The following is a 17,093-nucleotide window of genomic DNA, read 5'->3' on the forward strand; positions in this document are numbered from 1 at the left end:
AGTTTAGGACTTGCTTTGTAGAAAAAGCATTGTGAGGAATGAATTGTCGGGAGGGATAGGTTTTGTGGTTTGAATTGACTAGGTGTAGAAATTTAGGGAAGTTAATTATAAGCTAAAAACAATTTGAAAATAGTTACAGGTTATACGCATTAAATAACTGGATGAAGGTATGGGTATTTAGTGTTAGTAATATAGATCCAACAAAACGCTAGGTCTGAGTGAGAATATCATCTGGGCTAATTGGCTAGATGTAGGCAGGTAGATAGGTAGAGGTGTGTGCGTGAGAGACAGACACATCACTCATCTCCCAATTTTATCTGTTTAGATTGTTAGCTTTTTGAGGCAGGGACCTGCCTTATAACTGTCTATACCTGTAAAGCATCTAGCACATTTATAAGCACTATAGAAATAAACAATAATGCAACTGTTTATAAACTGCAGGCCAGCACTGAATGGTTTACATACAGTGTATAGTAAACTTTAATTCCTCAAAAGCTCTCTGAAAACAAATAGCCCTTTCTTTGATCAAAACTTTTGGCAGTCTCAGTTGTTCTTTCATCTCTGCATGTGAGAGGGAGACTGGAACTATACAAAAAAAAATCTCATCAGAACTGGCAAAGCTTCCTTCCACTCCACTTTGTAGTTATCCCTGCTTGCTGCCCTGATGTTAGGAGAATTACATAAAGCAGACCTCCTCAGAGCCAATAACAAGTACTTAAAAGGGACACTGTACAGGCTGCTCGCTCTAAAATTTAACCTACTTTCCCCCCTTCTCTGTATTTTAAAATGCATTTAATTCTCTCTCTGTGTTTTTTCTCAAACAAATGTTTCCATGTTCTTTTAAAGACTCAGCACTGACAAGCAAACCCATAGGAACAGTATGTGCCCATCCAAGGGAGAGGAAGGAATATCGGAAAGGAAACAAGATTCAGTTTCATGCTTTCAATCAAGAGGCCAAACTGCCCCCCCCAAGATCTATATACAGAAGTTACTCCACCATCCCTTCAGGCACAGCTCTTACTCTTTGATTTTGGAGAGGCACTAAACCTCTTCATCCACCAAGAAAAATGATACATTAACTTTTCCACAGCATCTCTCCATAGCTTGTCCAACCAGGACTTCCGTGGAGATGGCTCTGCCTTCATAAAGATCCCCTGGGATCTACATATTCTGGAGCCTAGTGCCCCTCTCCTTTCCTCTGGAGGGGTAGGGGGGAAATGGGACCTTTCCTATGCCAATGGAAAGATGTGGGGAACTCTTCTCCTCAGGGCCTCTTTCTCTGGGGTTTTCCCACAGGAGTGAGCAACAAATTTTATTTTTTTAATGATGAAAATCCCTTGACAATTTCCTTCTAGAGCACCATGACTGCTTCCCCTCTAAAACACAGGGGACCTGAATCACTTCATGCCATGCAAGCTGCAACTAAAGAGAACCTCTGAGCATAAATTGCAAACTCACCACGGCGCACAGGGTTCAATCTAGAACAGATGTATGTAGTGCCATGAATCAGTAGGAAGGGGCTTGATTTTGTATAACGGGCCTGTACAGTCCTCATTTGGGATGACTTGCAGATCTTACCCATAGCTTCACTCCTCGTGAGTGATGAGAGAACCCTGTAATCACAGTGTCTGGAGTTCACTTGCCATTACATGGAATTAGCTAGGAAAGTCACCAAAATTCAATTTGAAGATTAATACATGTAATACTCCTTTAGATTATTAAGTAGAGTTAAAGAGGTGCTACAACTTTGTAATACTGATTCCTTTTACCAGATGGGTAACAGCTATCTTTGTTTCATATAAAAGGAAAAAGAACCACTTTGTCTGTGCACAATATACTTACAAATATTTGACTGCATATTCTGTCTTCATTACACCTTAGAACTCACTGTGAGAGAAAATAGTTTCCCAGTATGAACAATTATGGTCATAAGGGAAAATATTTGTATCAAATGTTTATTGTGATGAACACAGAGTATTTGTCCTTAACTTAGTATTCTACTGGTATATATAAACACAAAGCCCTTAAAGGCTATGATAACACATATAAAATAAGTCGTGGCAGGATGGATGTGATAAATAAGCCCTGAAGTAGTCTAGTCTAATTTAATCAAAGATACCAATCTTGATTTACATGACATTTTATTACACTTTATTCATTGCTCTTCCCTGAGTACATAGGCAAGACTGTTACTATCTATGGGAAAATAGCTATACTTGGTATACAGAACACATCACTGCCTACTGTAGATTTTACCAGTGCCAATTTTGCTCAACAAAAGAGCAACACAAAACTGTTAATAAAGACTCTCTATACTGAACAAATCCTGCAGACAATGCAAAATGTAGGGGCAGTTATACAGTATTTGACAGCATGGAACCATTTTGGTGTCCTAATTATTTTTCAAGCAGTAATGTACGGGGAACAAAGGTGACATGAATAGTCACATAGAGTCTATTCTTATGAAATAAATCATCCATGGAGTGAGCGTTCTGATCACATTTGAGCCTGAAATGCAATTTGATAAATAAGTAAGATAATAGAAAGCTCAACAGTTTCTTGCTGAAGTTTCCACGGGGAAGCAGGTGTTCAGTTGATCAGTCAGCCTATAGAAAAGCCTAAACAAGGGAATGAAACGTTATCATCCTCAAGCAGCAGATGTCTGTAAATGCAACTGCCAGATTGGCAAATCTGATTAACTTCATGGAGTTCACATAGAAAGCAATGTGCAGCAACATAAAATGTAAAATTCCAAACTAGCGTGAGAAACAAATGTAATGAAGAAACTACTAATACAATCTAACTGAATAGACATTAGTCAGAATACCAGAGAGTTTAGTAAAGGTGACAAAAACCACAAAGAAAACTACATTCTTTATACAAGCAATAAGGTACAATAACTCAAGCTAGTAAAATGCTTTCACATTTTCATTTCACTTGCCATCTGCAGACATCCATAGCCTTCTAGTTATTCTGTATGAATAATTTCTAGAATATAAACACATTCCCAAGAGCTCTGCTTCTTCACTGTACTCTTCATGCAGTAATAGTTTAAGTAGCTTATTCTCTCTTGATATATACTCATAGGATCTACAAACACTAGCAGGCATCATTATACTTATCAAAGGGGAGCTCAGGCCCCTAAATATAGCTAATCTCATGAAAAAAATGTTATTAAACTAGTAGAATTTAATTTTCCATAATCAAAATATTTAAATTTATGAAAGATGTAACTAAATTTTCAAAACATTGCACCTAATTCGCATTGCATGTACATGATTTGCAACTGAACTCACAATTACATTTCAGCCCAGTAACATTTGGGAATGCAAAACCTATTGTGCCTACAAAAAAATGAAAAAGATACGTGCATCGTCCTGATACCATGGCCATCTATTTAAGAATGTAATAGCATTTGCAACATAGTTAGGGCATACCTTTCATCCACATATGTAGTCTCCTCTTTAACTCACATCTTTTGTTGTTTGAGGCTTGGAGAGAAGTACATGTTGTCTTCCTACTCCTCCAATGTGGTCCAAAGGTAAGTACAATTTAAGATAATTCTAGTTTTGTGGTTATTCAAGTCTCAAATTGCATGCTTAGCATATGCTCTTAGAAAATCTCACCCATTATGTTAAAGAGAAAAAAACTTCCTTTAGTCTCATGTCTGGAAATATTATGATATTGAAATGTTTTTTGTTTTTTGTTTTAACCAGTCTGTCACACAAGCAGAGTACAGTTGTCACCTATGATACATTTCAACTGTCCCATAAAATCAGAACAATTGGTGCAATAAACATAAAGCAAGAAAGGGGGAGGGGGAAATGACTCACAGTTTATAACGGTATGACAGTAAAAAACAAAACAAAAAACCCCCAAACCACCATCAACAACAAAAAATGTTACATTTCCACACTTACGGCTATCATAGCATATATTGCCCAGGGCACGTCCTGTCTGAAGCAACACTTCCTGGTCTTTGCAGTTTAAGAGCTGCACCAGTGGAGGGATCAACCCAGCATCCACACATGAGTTCCGCATAAATTCTGCAAACAACAGAGAGATATTTAATTAAAGTCGAGTTATATTGGTTTGATCTTTTCTAGTTAACACAAAAATCCATCTTTGGCAAAAGGCTTTTCTTTCCAGATTACCATTTTATGCAGGCACTGCAGCTGCCTCACTCTATAAGAATAAATGTATGACTGGAAAAACAATCCAGTTATCAAAAAAGATTCTAGACAAGATGGTCAAATTCAGAATTCTGGCTACGGTTTTTCCATTGCTCATTGATTCACCAGAAATCAAGAGTGTTTTAATTGACTTTCATGGAAACTAATTTAACATCCTCCAAATAATCACTGAGCATGTTTTGAGAGCAATAAATACAAGGAGAAAAGAACAGAATATTGGCAACACTTGTTCTCCACATTTGCAAATTAAACAAAATGTAAACTTCCTCTATTAAACAGATTTAAGCATTCCTACTCCAAAATGAACAGCCGTATCTGTTTTACTAGATTATCTAAATTAAATATAAGCAGAAATGGAAGCTAAATTTCCAAGCACCTGAAAAGCAGTTGCTACAAAAGATAAACGCAGGGAACTAACACTGAGTAGCAAGCTGGGTACTGGATATCGCTACAGTAGGTCTAGGAAAGGGTGGGGGGGGGGATTAGAGAAGTTTAAGAGGCCAAACTTTTCACAGTCCAAATGGCCTCACAATGAGGGGGAAACCAGATGATCCAACCCGTGACAGATTCTCTTACCCCTGTACCCCTTCTCCTGTCATGTCCCCTGCTCACAGGAGGCCAGACTATAATTTCACTTACACCAGTGAGTCAATGGAATTACACTGATGTCAGTGAGATAAGAATTGGTCCTAGGAGTTGAGTTGCATAGGATACACAACCCATTTGCAGGGCTCCTGCAAATTCAGTCCCTTTCCTTGTACAACAGAACTACAAGGGTTCTGCTTTCAGACAGGAATCCCTGGCTAGACTGGGGTCTGGATTTACCTATAAACAACTGAGAAATGTATGCACCAGCTATCCATGTTTACTAATCTTGCAATATCTTTTTTTCCCCTACAAAAATGACATTAGTGCAGATTTAACCTGTCCTTATGTCCTTACAGACTTTGAGTGCCATGTATAGATAAACAGACTTGTATATGTCAGGTGGAAGACCAATGGCCAGCACAAAAAAACCCCTAAAACACAATTTGTTAAAGCTGTGAATAAATGCTATGCTAAGATGACAGTGGTGCTAGGAGTCTAATGTCAGCACAGTGCACTGTCGTGTACATGATCCAAGATCACATCCGTCAGTCCCTTACAGTTATCTATCTTTTCTTGCTTTTGCTATTTCTCTTGCCATTTTTATTCATTTCTCTTTTTTTCCTCCTTCAGTCTCCCACTTTCATTTTTATCCCAGTTTTTCTTTATTGGCCCTATTATTTTCTTTCCCCTTCCTCTGCTTCTCCCTTTGGTAGATCTTCCCTCTCTCTTCTTCTCCCTTCTATTATATACCCCCATCCTCTCTCCTCCTCAACATCCCTCTCCCCACATCTGTTTTACCTCCACAAAACCAATCACCATCTCCTCTCCACTGAAGGGCAGGTTTTCTGTCTTAGTTCCACACACTGTGTTTGGGGGTGGGAGGAATAGTATCTCATTCTTCACCTTTTCCTACAGAAGAGGAGTAGATTTTGTCATCACTCCCCACCCATGTGAGAAGGGAAGACAAGCAGAATTCATGGGCCCCTAGCTGTAGTGAGGAATAGACTTCACTTCAACTGAACAGATGTAGTGAGGAGTGGGGTGGAAGGAGCTGCTGGGTAGCAGTGCTGTGAGCAGTGCTGCTGGTGTGCAACCCCACTAGAAGATGAAGCAGGTCCCCTGAAGGCCTTGAATCACATTAAAATACTTAACAGCACATGGTTGATGTGTTACATAGTTGACCAGAGACTGAGGCCTCTTACATCGACCTAATCATGTTGGCATACACGTTACAGTCTTGTCCCCCCTGATGTTGGCTGTCTTGTCAATTTCATGGCTCCATGCTGGCTGCCCCTGGCTCCCAGCCAGGCTGCTGCCTGGAGGCTCCCCGCGCACAGAGACGAGAAGCCCCATGTGGCAAGAAGCCCCAGGCGGCTACACCCCATTCCTGGCTGGGAGTGAGGAGGTGAGACCCATGGGGGGCAGCTGGGGTCCTGGCGGGGAGCTGAGAGCCCCCACGCCGCCCTTCTTCAGTTGGTGGAAGTGCTCCTGGTGAGGATGCACACCGCTGACAGGAGGAGGGTAGTGTGGACACCGGTGGTGGCTGTAAGTTGACCTAACATAACTTAGGTTTGCAGTGTAGACGGCCCCTGAGTATGACGATCCCAGCAGTTGAAACCAACCAGGTCGGCTTTATAGTTAGTATCTTCTAGGGAGGTGAGTACGGTTATTGTGCAATGCCCAATTCCACAAACCTTTCTGAAAAAATATTTTCAGTAAATTCCATCTTGAGGTAAAGCATAGCAGTTGTGAAATCCATGAGGAGTGCATACATGTGCCCCTTTGAAACACTGATTTTAAGATTGCATTGGAGGAGCTCTAGTCATTGACCAGGACTCCACTGTGCTAGGCACTGCACAAAAACACAAGATAAAAAGATGGTTTCTACCCCACAGAACTTAGAATCTAATATAAGACAAGAGACCACAGATGGATACAGATAGGTAGACGGAGAAGTACAAGGAAACAATGAGACAATATCGGTCAGCATGATATGCAGTGCTAGCAGCACACCAGCATCTGAACTGCTGTCAAGTTTTTGTAGGCATCACAGCAAAGAAGAGTTTTAAGGAGGGATTTGAAGGAGGATAACGAGGTAGCTTTGTAGATGTTTACGGGAACCTTCTCCCCAGTGCAAGGGGTAGAATAAGAGAGGGTATGAAAGTTCTTGATTGAAAATTTAATAAATGGCTGGCATCATAGGCTGATCAAAGGTGTGCTTTGACTGCTCAGTAGCAAATGAGGGACGATACGTAGGAGGGAGACTGAGTCTGAAGGTCCTTAAAAGTGAAGACAAGCAGCTTATGTTTGATAGGAAAGGGGTGACGTGGTCAAAGTGAGGGTCTAAGAGAATAGTTTTTGCAGCAGCATTCTGACTGGATATGAGTGAGGAAAGACTGTGATATGATGACAGCCTGGATAAGAGTTTTAGCTGTGTGGAAGGACAGGAGAGGCCATATCTTCGAGACATTATGCAGAAAGAAATGGCAAGACTTAGACACAGCCTGAACGTGAGGACCTAGAGAGAGGTACAAGTCAGAGATGACACCTGGGTTATGGGCCTGAGTCTGAGGCAGGATAGTGGTGTTGTCTGTAGTGATGGAGAAAGCAGGTGGTAGGGGGGACTTGGTGAGAAAGATTAAGAGCTCTATGTTATCCAAGTTGAGCTTGAGCTCATGGCAAGACATCCACAACAAGATGTCAGACGACAGGCTGAGATTTTAGCTTGGACAGGAGACAGGTCAGGCGCAGAGAGGCCGATCTGTGAGATGTCAGCATAGAGCTGATAGCTGAATTTGTGTTCGCAGATGAGACCACCCGGGGACAAGGTGCAGAGGGAGAAGAGTAGGGGGCCAAGGGCCGAGTCTTGTGGGACCCTCACAGAAAGGGGGAGTTGAGGAGGATCCTCCAAAGGACACAATGAAGGAGCAATTAGAGAGATAAGAGAGTCCTGTAAACCAAGGGAGGACAAGAGCTCAAGAAAAGCATGGCTGATGGCATCAAAAGCAGCTGACACGTCAAGGAGGGTGAAGACAGAGTTCTGGGCTTTGACTAGAAAGAAGTCATTGGAGACTTTGGTGAGAGAGGTTTCAGTTGAATGCATGGGATGTAACTGGAGAGGGTCTAGGACTGGAGGAGAGGACTCCAGACAGTGAATGTAAACTGTGAGTTCAATGAGCTTAGAGAAGAAAGGGAGGAAGGAGATGGAGCTGTAATTGTAGAGGCAAGTGAGGTCGAGGGTAGATGGGAGAACTAAAGCATTCTTGCATTGTGAGGGAAAAGAGCCAGAGGAGAATGAGAGGGTAAGGAGAAGAGTAAGGGGTGGGATGTGAGTGGGATGAGGAAGATCAGGAGATGGGATGGGGTCAGTGGGCTCAATGGAGTATTTAGAGGAGAAAAGCAGGTAAGAAACTTGTGTGTCTGTGACAGAGGAGAAAGAGGAGAGAGTTGTAGGATGGAAAGAGAGAAAGAAGGGAAAATTGAGGGAGGGTGGAACTCATACTGTATTTTGTCAATTATTACACCACTATAAATTTTTCAGCTAACATATTAAAGGCAGAAAAGGTATGAAATAGGATTTGGTGGATTTATCTATATGGTTTGGAACATTTTTATTTTGGGAAATAATTTTGCAATATAGTTAGATTGCTATATGCAGATTTTTGGAGGCTTAACCTATTTACAGATTAGGTAATATTTAGATAATTTTTCAATTCTCTCAAGGTACAAAATAGGGTACATATTTGCCCTTTTTTTAATGCGATCTCTGAACCTTCAAACTCAAAACCAGCAGAAATTACAGGAATTACTGTTGTGGAGTTTAAAAGGATGGTATATACAGATGTGACAAACTGGGGAAATGTTTGTATTATTTCTGAGTATTATATATGACTCAGTTTCCTTGTTCAATTTTGTATTGCTGTCTACCTGAATGCATAGTGTTCACTCAAAGGAGGTTGTAAAGGGGTTGTTAGAGAACCCAGGAAAGGTAAAACAATGACAGGTAAAACAGCTTCTCAGGTCCCCAGCTGGGCCATCAGTTGGGGAAAGAAATTACTTACCTGGCTCCAGCCAAGCTAGAATATTCTACTACTCCCAAGGCTAAGCCTAGGATCATTGGGCACCACACAGCTCAAAGACCTTAGAAAAGGGGAAGGTTGTTTTGTGTGAGCTGAGAGACACTGACCAGGATGCATCAATGAAAAGGCTGACAGACAGACAGACAGACAGACACAGAGATAGGAAGCCCAATGCTTCAGTACAGGTTGTTTCTGCATGCCAGAGAGGTAAGTTAGCCAAGATGAGGAGAAACTTATCAAGGTGTAAGTCATATGCATGTGAGTAGGCCTTTCATTGTGTTTGGGGGGGAGGAGGGGGAGGGAGGTTGTTTGTTTTGCTCTACCTGCCTGGCAGGTTTGGGCAATGAGTAAATCATGCTTTGTTTTGAAGGGGCTGTATCACTGCAAACACACCTGTCACAGGCTGTAGGCGAAAAAGGGCTTGCAGGTTCCAAATGCAAATAGTCATGGTTTCCTGGTCTAATCATGAGCGAATTGCAGAATTCAGCCCCAGGAGAGATAAAGGCCCAAGGCCTGACACCTGTCGAGGTGCATTCAGTGAGACCCTGAGAAGGGGCAGCAGTAACTGTGATACAGATTGTAACTGGCATATATCCAGATAACAACAGCATGCTTAGAATATTAGATCTAATTGACAGCTTTAATAAAATAAATTGGGAAAATTTGATTGTATAGAGCACATTTTTTTGTAAATGGAATTTTAACTGAGCAGAAAATATCTTAAATGTTTGGGATTACATATACCACAGAAAATGTAACAATTTGGTTAAACTTTCTATGGATCCTGACATTAATCAAATACAATAAAGAGTGACTTGGACAGATGACAGCTTCATTTTTCCATATGGAGAAAAGCAAACTCTGAGCCAGATTTATTTTATTTCTCTTCCAAAGTATAAACATTAAAAGAATGCTAACCATTACAATGCAGCTTGGGCAAAACAAGCAAATCAACAACCTGTCTCCACACAAGAAACCAGTTCATCAAATTGTTAATTCCCCACTGAGCTCCAGAAAAAGCTGGATCTGAAAGAGCCTATCATCTACTAGAAGTCCTCTTCTAGCCTCACACATCAGATCCAGTCATGGGGAAGCCACTGTCAATCTTTACCTATTCCCCTGGTCCCACCACTATCCATGATCCAACTCAGAGGGTAGAGAATGGACTGTGTTGAGTCAGCTCCCTGCAGCAACTTCCCTTCCAAAGGAAAAATAGAAGCGGGAGATGGACTCACAATCCAGTGTTTTCCCTAAAGAGGAATCTGTGTGAGAACTCTGCAGAAGGAAAATCAGCTGCCAGGACCCCATGTGGGCAGCAAATGAGAAACATCCTTCCCTCCTCTACTCAACCCCCCTCCGAAGGTTGGGATGATTTGCAGTCTATAGCTTCTCACCGGTGAATCTCCTTGGATGGGAGTAGAGCAATTCAGGGGCTGAGGGAGGTCAATTGCATCTCCTTTTCTATTCCTTCTAGAGAGTCCTGGCAGTGGCTCCTGCCTGCAGATATCCAGCACTCACTCCACTTCCTCCCCAGCTGAGGGAGTCCACATGGTTACACAGAGCAAGGTGCCTTGTCCATCCAGATGCATATATTTGTATTTAAACAACAATATAAAATTCTATAATGGCCTGGCTAAATAATGTGCTTGTTCGTAGATCTGTCACTTCTTGCACCACCTTGGATACAAAAAATCATTATAAAAAGTTTCCCAGTCATACAGTACAAATCGAACAGCACTGAGTTTAAGTGGGGCTGAAAGAATGTGGGGAGGCTTGCTTAGGCCCTCGGCTCCGGATCAATTTCACCCATGTTGGAATGTTTAGAGCCCATGAACTATTGTTTTTAAAGAAAAAATAATTTTAGAAGACTTTCTAGATTATTTTTCAAATATATATATGTTGTATGGCATCTACCACAAAGATCCCTGATCCTGAGTAAAGGCCTTTGGCTGCTACTGTAACACAAATAATGATCTCTATTTTCAGAGTGACTGATCCTACTATTTTGTCACAGGGCCTGACAGGGGTAATAATGTTGTCACTGGTCCCAGCCCTAAAAGGTAATTCGGTTGTCCATTTACCACACTTGTACAATCTATTGTGGTAACTGTGTACACAAACATTTCTGTACATGCATTCCTGAAAATCTTAAAAAGCCTTAATACTTTTTTTTGCTTAACAAAAATATACAATAGATTTTTAAAAATTACACATAGCACAAAAGTAAAGACTGAAAACTCCTGAAAACAAATGCTCTTCTGATGTATTAGCAAGGGGATAAATGCACTCTAAACAAATCTAGTGGCAACAAAATATTGACAAGATAAAAACAGAAAGGGTGAAAGAGAGACAGATGAAAAATCTCTAATCTACAAAATGAAAACATAAATGAAATAAAACATACTGACAAGTGAGGTGCAAAACTGAAGATGTTCCAGCAGAAAAGTTCTTGTGGAAAACCTCACCATTTTTGGCTACTTCTGCTATGATGTTAGCTACTTTTGCCGTGCAGGAAGACTGTGGAGTCAACAGACTTGCAAACACCTGAAGAATCCCACTTTTTTGGATTTTTTCGCTTGTCTCGGTATCTGAAAAACACATCAAAACAAAAAAATCACTTGCATAATAATTTACAGCCTCTTTTTTAAAAAAGAGGGGAGTGTAAATTTTGAAAATGGGCATGCATAAAAATGTAACTTAAATCTAGACCTTGCTTAAAGGTAAGTCTCATGGCAACTACCATGCTATATACAAGGCAGAGGTTGATGTTTCAGTATTCATCTAACAGTGTTTATCTAACACAATGTTTCAAAGCACTTAATATCAGTTAATCCTTACAAGGCAACTATGTGGTAACTAAAAATGTAGGATTATCCTCATTTTACAAACAGATGGGGAAACTAATGCAGAGAGCGATAAGAAAATCCTGATGAAAGTTTAGGGGACAAAAAGGTCTGTGGTAGTCCAACATCAACAGGCAGGTCTACACTACCGGTTAAGTTGATCTAGCTTACATCGCTATAGGGTGTGAAAAAGACACCCCCGCCCCGAGCAACACAAGTTACCCAAAAAGAACAGGAGTACTTGTGGCACCTTAAAGACTAACAAATTTATTGAAGCATGAGCTTTCGTGAACTACAGCAAGTTACCCAAGCGCTGTCCACACCAGCACTGTTTCGACAGCAGATGCTCTCCCACTGACATAGCTTCCGCCTCCTGCAGAGATGGAGTAATTATGCCGACGGGAAAGCGCTCTCCCATTGTCACAGAGCATCTCCACCAGCCGTGCTACAGCTGCATCAGTGCAGCTGTGCTGATGTAGTGCTTCGATTATAGACTACTCTGTGTAACAGTAAACAGGTAGAAATAGAGGTGGAGGAGACGCATTCCTCTTGGGCCAGCAGAGAGCTGTGTAGTTAGTGCACAAGTCTAAGAGTGTGTGGAAAGAAGACAGAGAGTTATGCAGTCCTTGGTTTCCCACTCTCCATACACACTGGTGTGCTGGGAATTACTGTGCTAGGGCAGCAGTAACACCTCTTCAGTTCCAGTGGCAAGGACAGAAGAAATGAAACTGGTTTCTCTATTCTGAGTTGGGGATAAAGTGTTTCAAGGGGGACTCTCTACCCCTTCCTTCCAGTTGCTGAGGGACATCTGTATACTGACAGGGCCCACCCTCCATCCTTGGATTATAACCCATTTATAGAATTGAAAAACAACGGTAATTCTCATAGGGATTAAAGCAAGACGTATTACATACTAAGTATGTTTTTTTTTCTACTGTCAAATGTTTTTACATTTCAGATTAACATGAGTGCAATATACATATGATTAGATGGCAATTGTTATTTTGTCATTTTATAAATGCAATGGGACTTCTGTTGTATTTGATCATTCATGCTAAAAGTTCTGCATTCTCTAAGAATGTCAGATCAGATACAGTAATTGATGTTCTTGTGCAAAGCAGAACAAATCCATCTGAACTCAATCTGCTGTTTTAAATCTCTCCCTCTCTCATGGGTGTCAGCTTCTAACTTTCCCCAAGGTTGATCAACCCCAGCCCCTGCTCCCACTCCACCCCTTCCTCCAAGACCCCACCTCCGCTCCGCCTCTTCCCAGCCAGTTCCACCCCTCCCCCCCCTCCTCCCAGCGCCTCCTGCACACTGCAAAACAGCTGATCCGTGGTGGGCAGGAGGCACTGGGAGGGAGGGGGAGGAGTTGATCGGTGGGGCTGCCAGTGGGTGGGAGGCACTGGGGGGAGCTTGGCTGCTGGTAGGTGCTAAGCACCCACTCATTTTTTTCCCCTGGGTGCTCCAGGGCTGGAACACTCATGGAGTTGGCTTTTATGTATGCAACATTCTCACATTGCTTTAAAATAGACCCCGAACTTGTCAGTAACGGGGGAAACTGGAAGTTGGATATGAGGTATAAACACTCTCGTTACTAAGGGCACATCTACACTGTAATGGAAGGTGTGACTACAGCACATGTAGACATACCCAAGCTAGCTTTAATCTAACTAGGATGACTAAAATTAGCAGTGAAGCTGCGGCATCACAAGTAGCTACCTGAGTAAATAGCAGGGCACCAGGTAGGCTTGCAGTCCGTGCTGAAACCTGTGGTGCCACATCTTCACTGTTATTGGTACCTGAGCAAACTAAATTAAAGCTAGCTCAGGTATGCCTACAGAGGCTGCAATCACACACCCTGAATGCAGTGTAAACATAATTTGAGTATAGGACACTTAGGTGACGAGAGAATTCACTAAACTAAACACCATCAGTTGCAATTATCCCACCCACCCATCCATCACCTTCCACAGCAGCTGCTGCAATAAAGCCATGGAAGAGATCCTAAATAAGTGAGGCAGGATAGCAATAATAACAACTGTACTTTGCTTTTATATAGTGCCTTCCAAATCAGGATCTCAGATTGATGGGTGGTATTATCTTTACATAGGGAAAGTGAAGGCCAGGAATCTTAAGTAAAGCTGGTCAGACAACAAGTCAAATTTTTCATGAAAACTTTGGGCTCCCCCCCCCCCCCCACAGACCATAAATTGGTAACCTCTAGGTTACAGAATGTGGCTGAGAAAGAAAATCCTTGGGTTTGAATTTTGTCTCTATCACTGACGTGCTATGTATGATCTTGGAGAATGTGAGGCAAAGAGTGACTTCTCATCTATAAAATGATGATAACATCTGATTATTACTGAACAGGAATTAATTAACTAATATTTATACAGCACTTTCAACAACAACACATGACATAAGTGCTAATTATTATTAATCTATTTACAAGCTTACACGTTAGTTGTGAGTTTTCAGAACCTTATGTCATCACAAGAGAATGTTAATGATCCATTTGGAAGATGTTACGAGCAGGCCAATTCTGCACACACTTTGCAGGTAAGTTCTCGAATGGATGCACGGATGAAAGAGATGATTCTCTCTCTCTCTCACACACACACACTGCACGTCAATGATAAAAGGAATTCCAGATAGTAGTTCCATTTGTATCCATGGGATAACAGACCCCCTTGATTTCAGCTGCTAAAGTACAGTAAAACATATCTGGAAATGTGAAGTTCTACGGATCTGTACAATGTGAGACACAATTAGTGGGCAGGAGGCATTAATGTGGTTTCACCGGACACATTGTTGAGATATACAGTATCCAGTCTTATTTTTATGGCCTTCCGTTTGATGGACTCGTTACTGTGCAATGCATAAATTACATAAATAGAATAAAATACGTCCTGCGACCTGCAAGAAGTGGGGGAAATAAAATTAAATGGTGCTCCAGGCAAGTTGTGTGCAGCAAATACACTCTGATTTATTTGACTGAGATAAGCAAGTGAGTGCCAATAAAAATACACTCCTCAGCTTACTAGACTTCTGCTGGAAATCTGAATATCAACTGCAGAGAATGCAAACAGAAATAGCACGTTGGTCCTTCTCTTGCTATGGAGCATTATTGAGGCCACCACTGCATCTCCTCCCACTTTCAAAAACAAAAAACACCAAATATGCCTTCATCCCCTCACCCTCTGACATTCACTGGCTCCCATGACCCAGGTAGAGTACTGACACTAGGATTTCTCAAGCACAAAGGCAATAGTAGGGGCTAGTTATCATGCCCAGCAGCACTTCTAAGCTACCAGGGGGCATGGCCATGCCTACCATTCCACCCCAACTTGCTAGTACCTGACAGCAAGCGCTGTGGGGAATGCATGCTCTACTTTCACCACTAAGTAGAAGGAAGGCTATACAACACACACGACTTACAGCACTCCCTGTGGCACTCAGCCTGCAGCTGCCCTGTGTATATAGAAAGCCACAGAGCATCTCCACTCATCCACTGCAGCTCTGAGCAGACCCCACCCTCAGTGCTTCTCATAATTTAGTTCATTGTGCAGAGTATATCAACTCATCTGAAGACAAGTAGAGTTCACTGTATTGGGACAGTATACTTTAAGCAGAAAACATATTGATCTAGAAAAAAAGGCAGGCATGTTTATTGTGCACCCTCTGTATAAGGAGTCCCCAAATGGTACGTACTAGTCAAATGCACATCACTACAGCATCAGGCACATACCTCTAGAGTAAAGAGTCCTTTTTGCACCTTCATAATAAGCTCAGTTTTTCAGAGGTTTAGAGTTCATCGGGTTCACGTTCTAATATAAACATTTAGGGGAAACTATCAATGGACTGTGGCATGGGACTAATTTTTAAATTGCTGTCTTAAAAAATCTGGAATTGGATAGATACTTTAGCTGTTAAAAAATAACAACTTTTGGTAGGGCTTTGAAATACTATCGGAGATAGTCTGACCTCATGTAAAAAGGTGGTTTATTTATAACCCTGAAAATGGCTGGTTATTTCTAGTATTCCTACTCCAGGCTTTACTATTCCTTTTGTTATTAAGAAAGAAGAATTTAGCCACATGCAAGTTACAACATGGTCCTGGCAGAGAGAAGCCAGGAGGTGCCAATGGAGAAGGTCTTGGATCAGCCCTTACTTGTCTGCTGGGCAAGCTACCCCACCTCAGAAGAGGCAGCAGCTGGTGGGGGAATGGGCTGTAAATGACTGTAGGAGAAAGAATCGTAGACTTTAAGATCAGAAGGGACCATTATGATCATCTAGTCTGACCTCCTGCACAATGCAGGCCACAGAATCTCACCTACCCACTCCTGTATCAAACCTGTGTCTGAGCCACTGATGTCCTCAAATCATGGTTTAAAGACTTTAAGGTGCAAAGAATCTTCCAGCAAGTGACCCGTGCCCCACGCTGCAGAGGAAAGTGAAAAGCCCCCAGGGCTTCTGTCAATCTTCCCTGGAGGAAAATTCCTTCCCGACTGCAAATATGGTGATCAGCTAAATCCTGAGCATGTGGGCAAGACTCACCAGCCAGACACCCAGGAAAGAATTCTCTTTAGTAACTCAGATCCCACCCCATCTAACATCCCATCACTAGCCACTGGGCATATTTACTGTTAGTAGTCAAAGACGAATTAATTGCCAAAATTAGGCTATCCCATTATACCATCTCCTCCATAAACTTATCAAACTTAGTCTTGAAGCCAGATATGTCTTTTGCCCCGACTACTCCCCTTGGAAGGCTGTTCCAGAACTTCACTCCTCTAATGGTTAGAAACCTTCATCTAATTTCAAGTCTAAACTTCCTGATGGCCAGTTTATATCCATTTGTTCTTGTGTCCACATTGGCACTGAGCTTAAATAATTCCTCTCCCTCCCTGGTATTTATTCTTCTGATATATTTATAGAGAGCAATCATATCTCCCCTCAGCCTTCTTTTGATTAGGCTAAACAAGCCAAACTCTTTGAGTCTCCTTTCATATGACAGGTTTTCTATTCCTCGGATCATCCTAGTAGCCCTTCTCTGAACCTGTTCCAGTTTGAATTCATCCTTCTTAAACATGGGAGACCAGAACTGCACACAGCATTCCAGATGAGGCCTCACCACCAGTGCCTTGTATAATGGTACTAACACCTCTTTATTTCTACTGGAAATACCTCGCCTGATGCATCCAAAGACCACATTACCTTTTTTCACAGCCATATCACATTGGCGGCTCATAGTCATCCTGTGATCAACCAATACTCCGAGGTCCTTCTCCTCCTCTGTTACTTCTAACTAATGTCTCCCCAGCTTATAACAACAGTTCTTGTTATTAATCCCTAAATGCATGACCTTGCACTTTTCACTATTAAAT

General features: G+C 41.7%; 1 protein-coding gene across 8 annotated transcripts in view; it reads right to left on the minus strand.

The window, feature by feature from the left end:
• Positions 1-17,093, minus strand: part of RAP1GDS1 (Rap1 GTPase-GDP dissociation stimulator 1) — a 181,808-nt gene that overhangs the window by 48,933 nt on the left and 115,782 nt on the right. For 3 of the 8 annotated variants that reach the window (XM_045017542.1, XM_045017541.1, XM_045017544.1), the window contains exons 3-4: positions 11,326-11,448; positions 3,921-4,046 (exon numbers count right to left, since the gene is read on the minus strand). In XM_045017542.1, the coding sequence (XP_044873477.1) occupies positions 3,921-4,046; positions 11,326-11,448 (249 nt within the window). Of the gene's footprint in view, positions 1-3,920; positions 4,047-10,254; positions 10,461-11,264; positions 11,449-14,506; positions 14,623-17,093 lie in introns of those variants that run through there. The other 5 variants (XM_045017540.1, XM_045017539.1, XM_045017545.1 and 2 more) reach the window with 4 other exon arrangements.

Source organism: Mauremys mutica, chromosome 5 (assembly GCF_020497125.1).
Source record: "Mauremys mutica isolate MM-2020 ecotype Southern chromosome 5, ASM2049712v1, whole genome shotgun sequence".
NCBI classification, from domain to species: Eukaryota; Metazoa; Chordata; order Testudines; family Geoemydidae; genus Mauremys; species Mauremys mutica.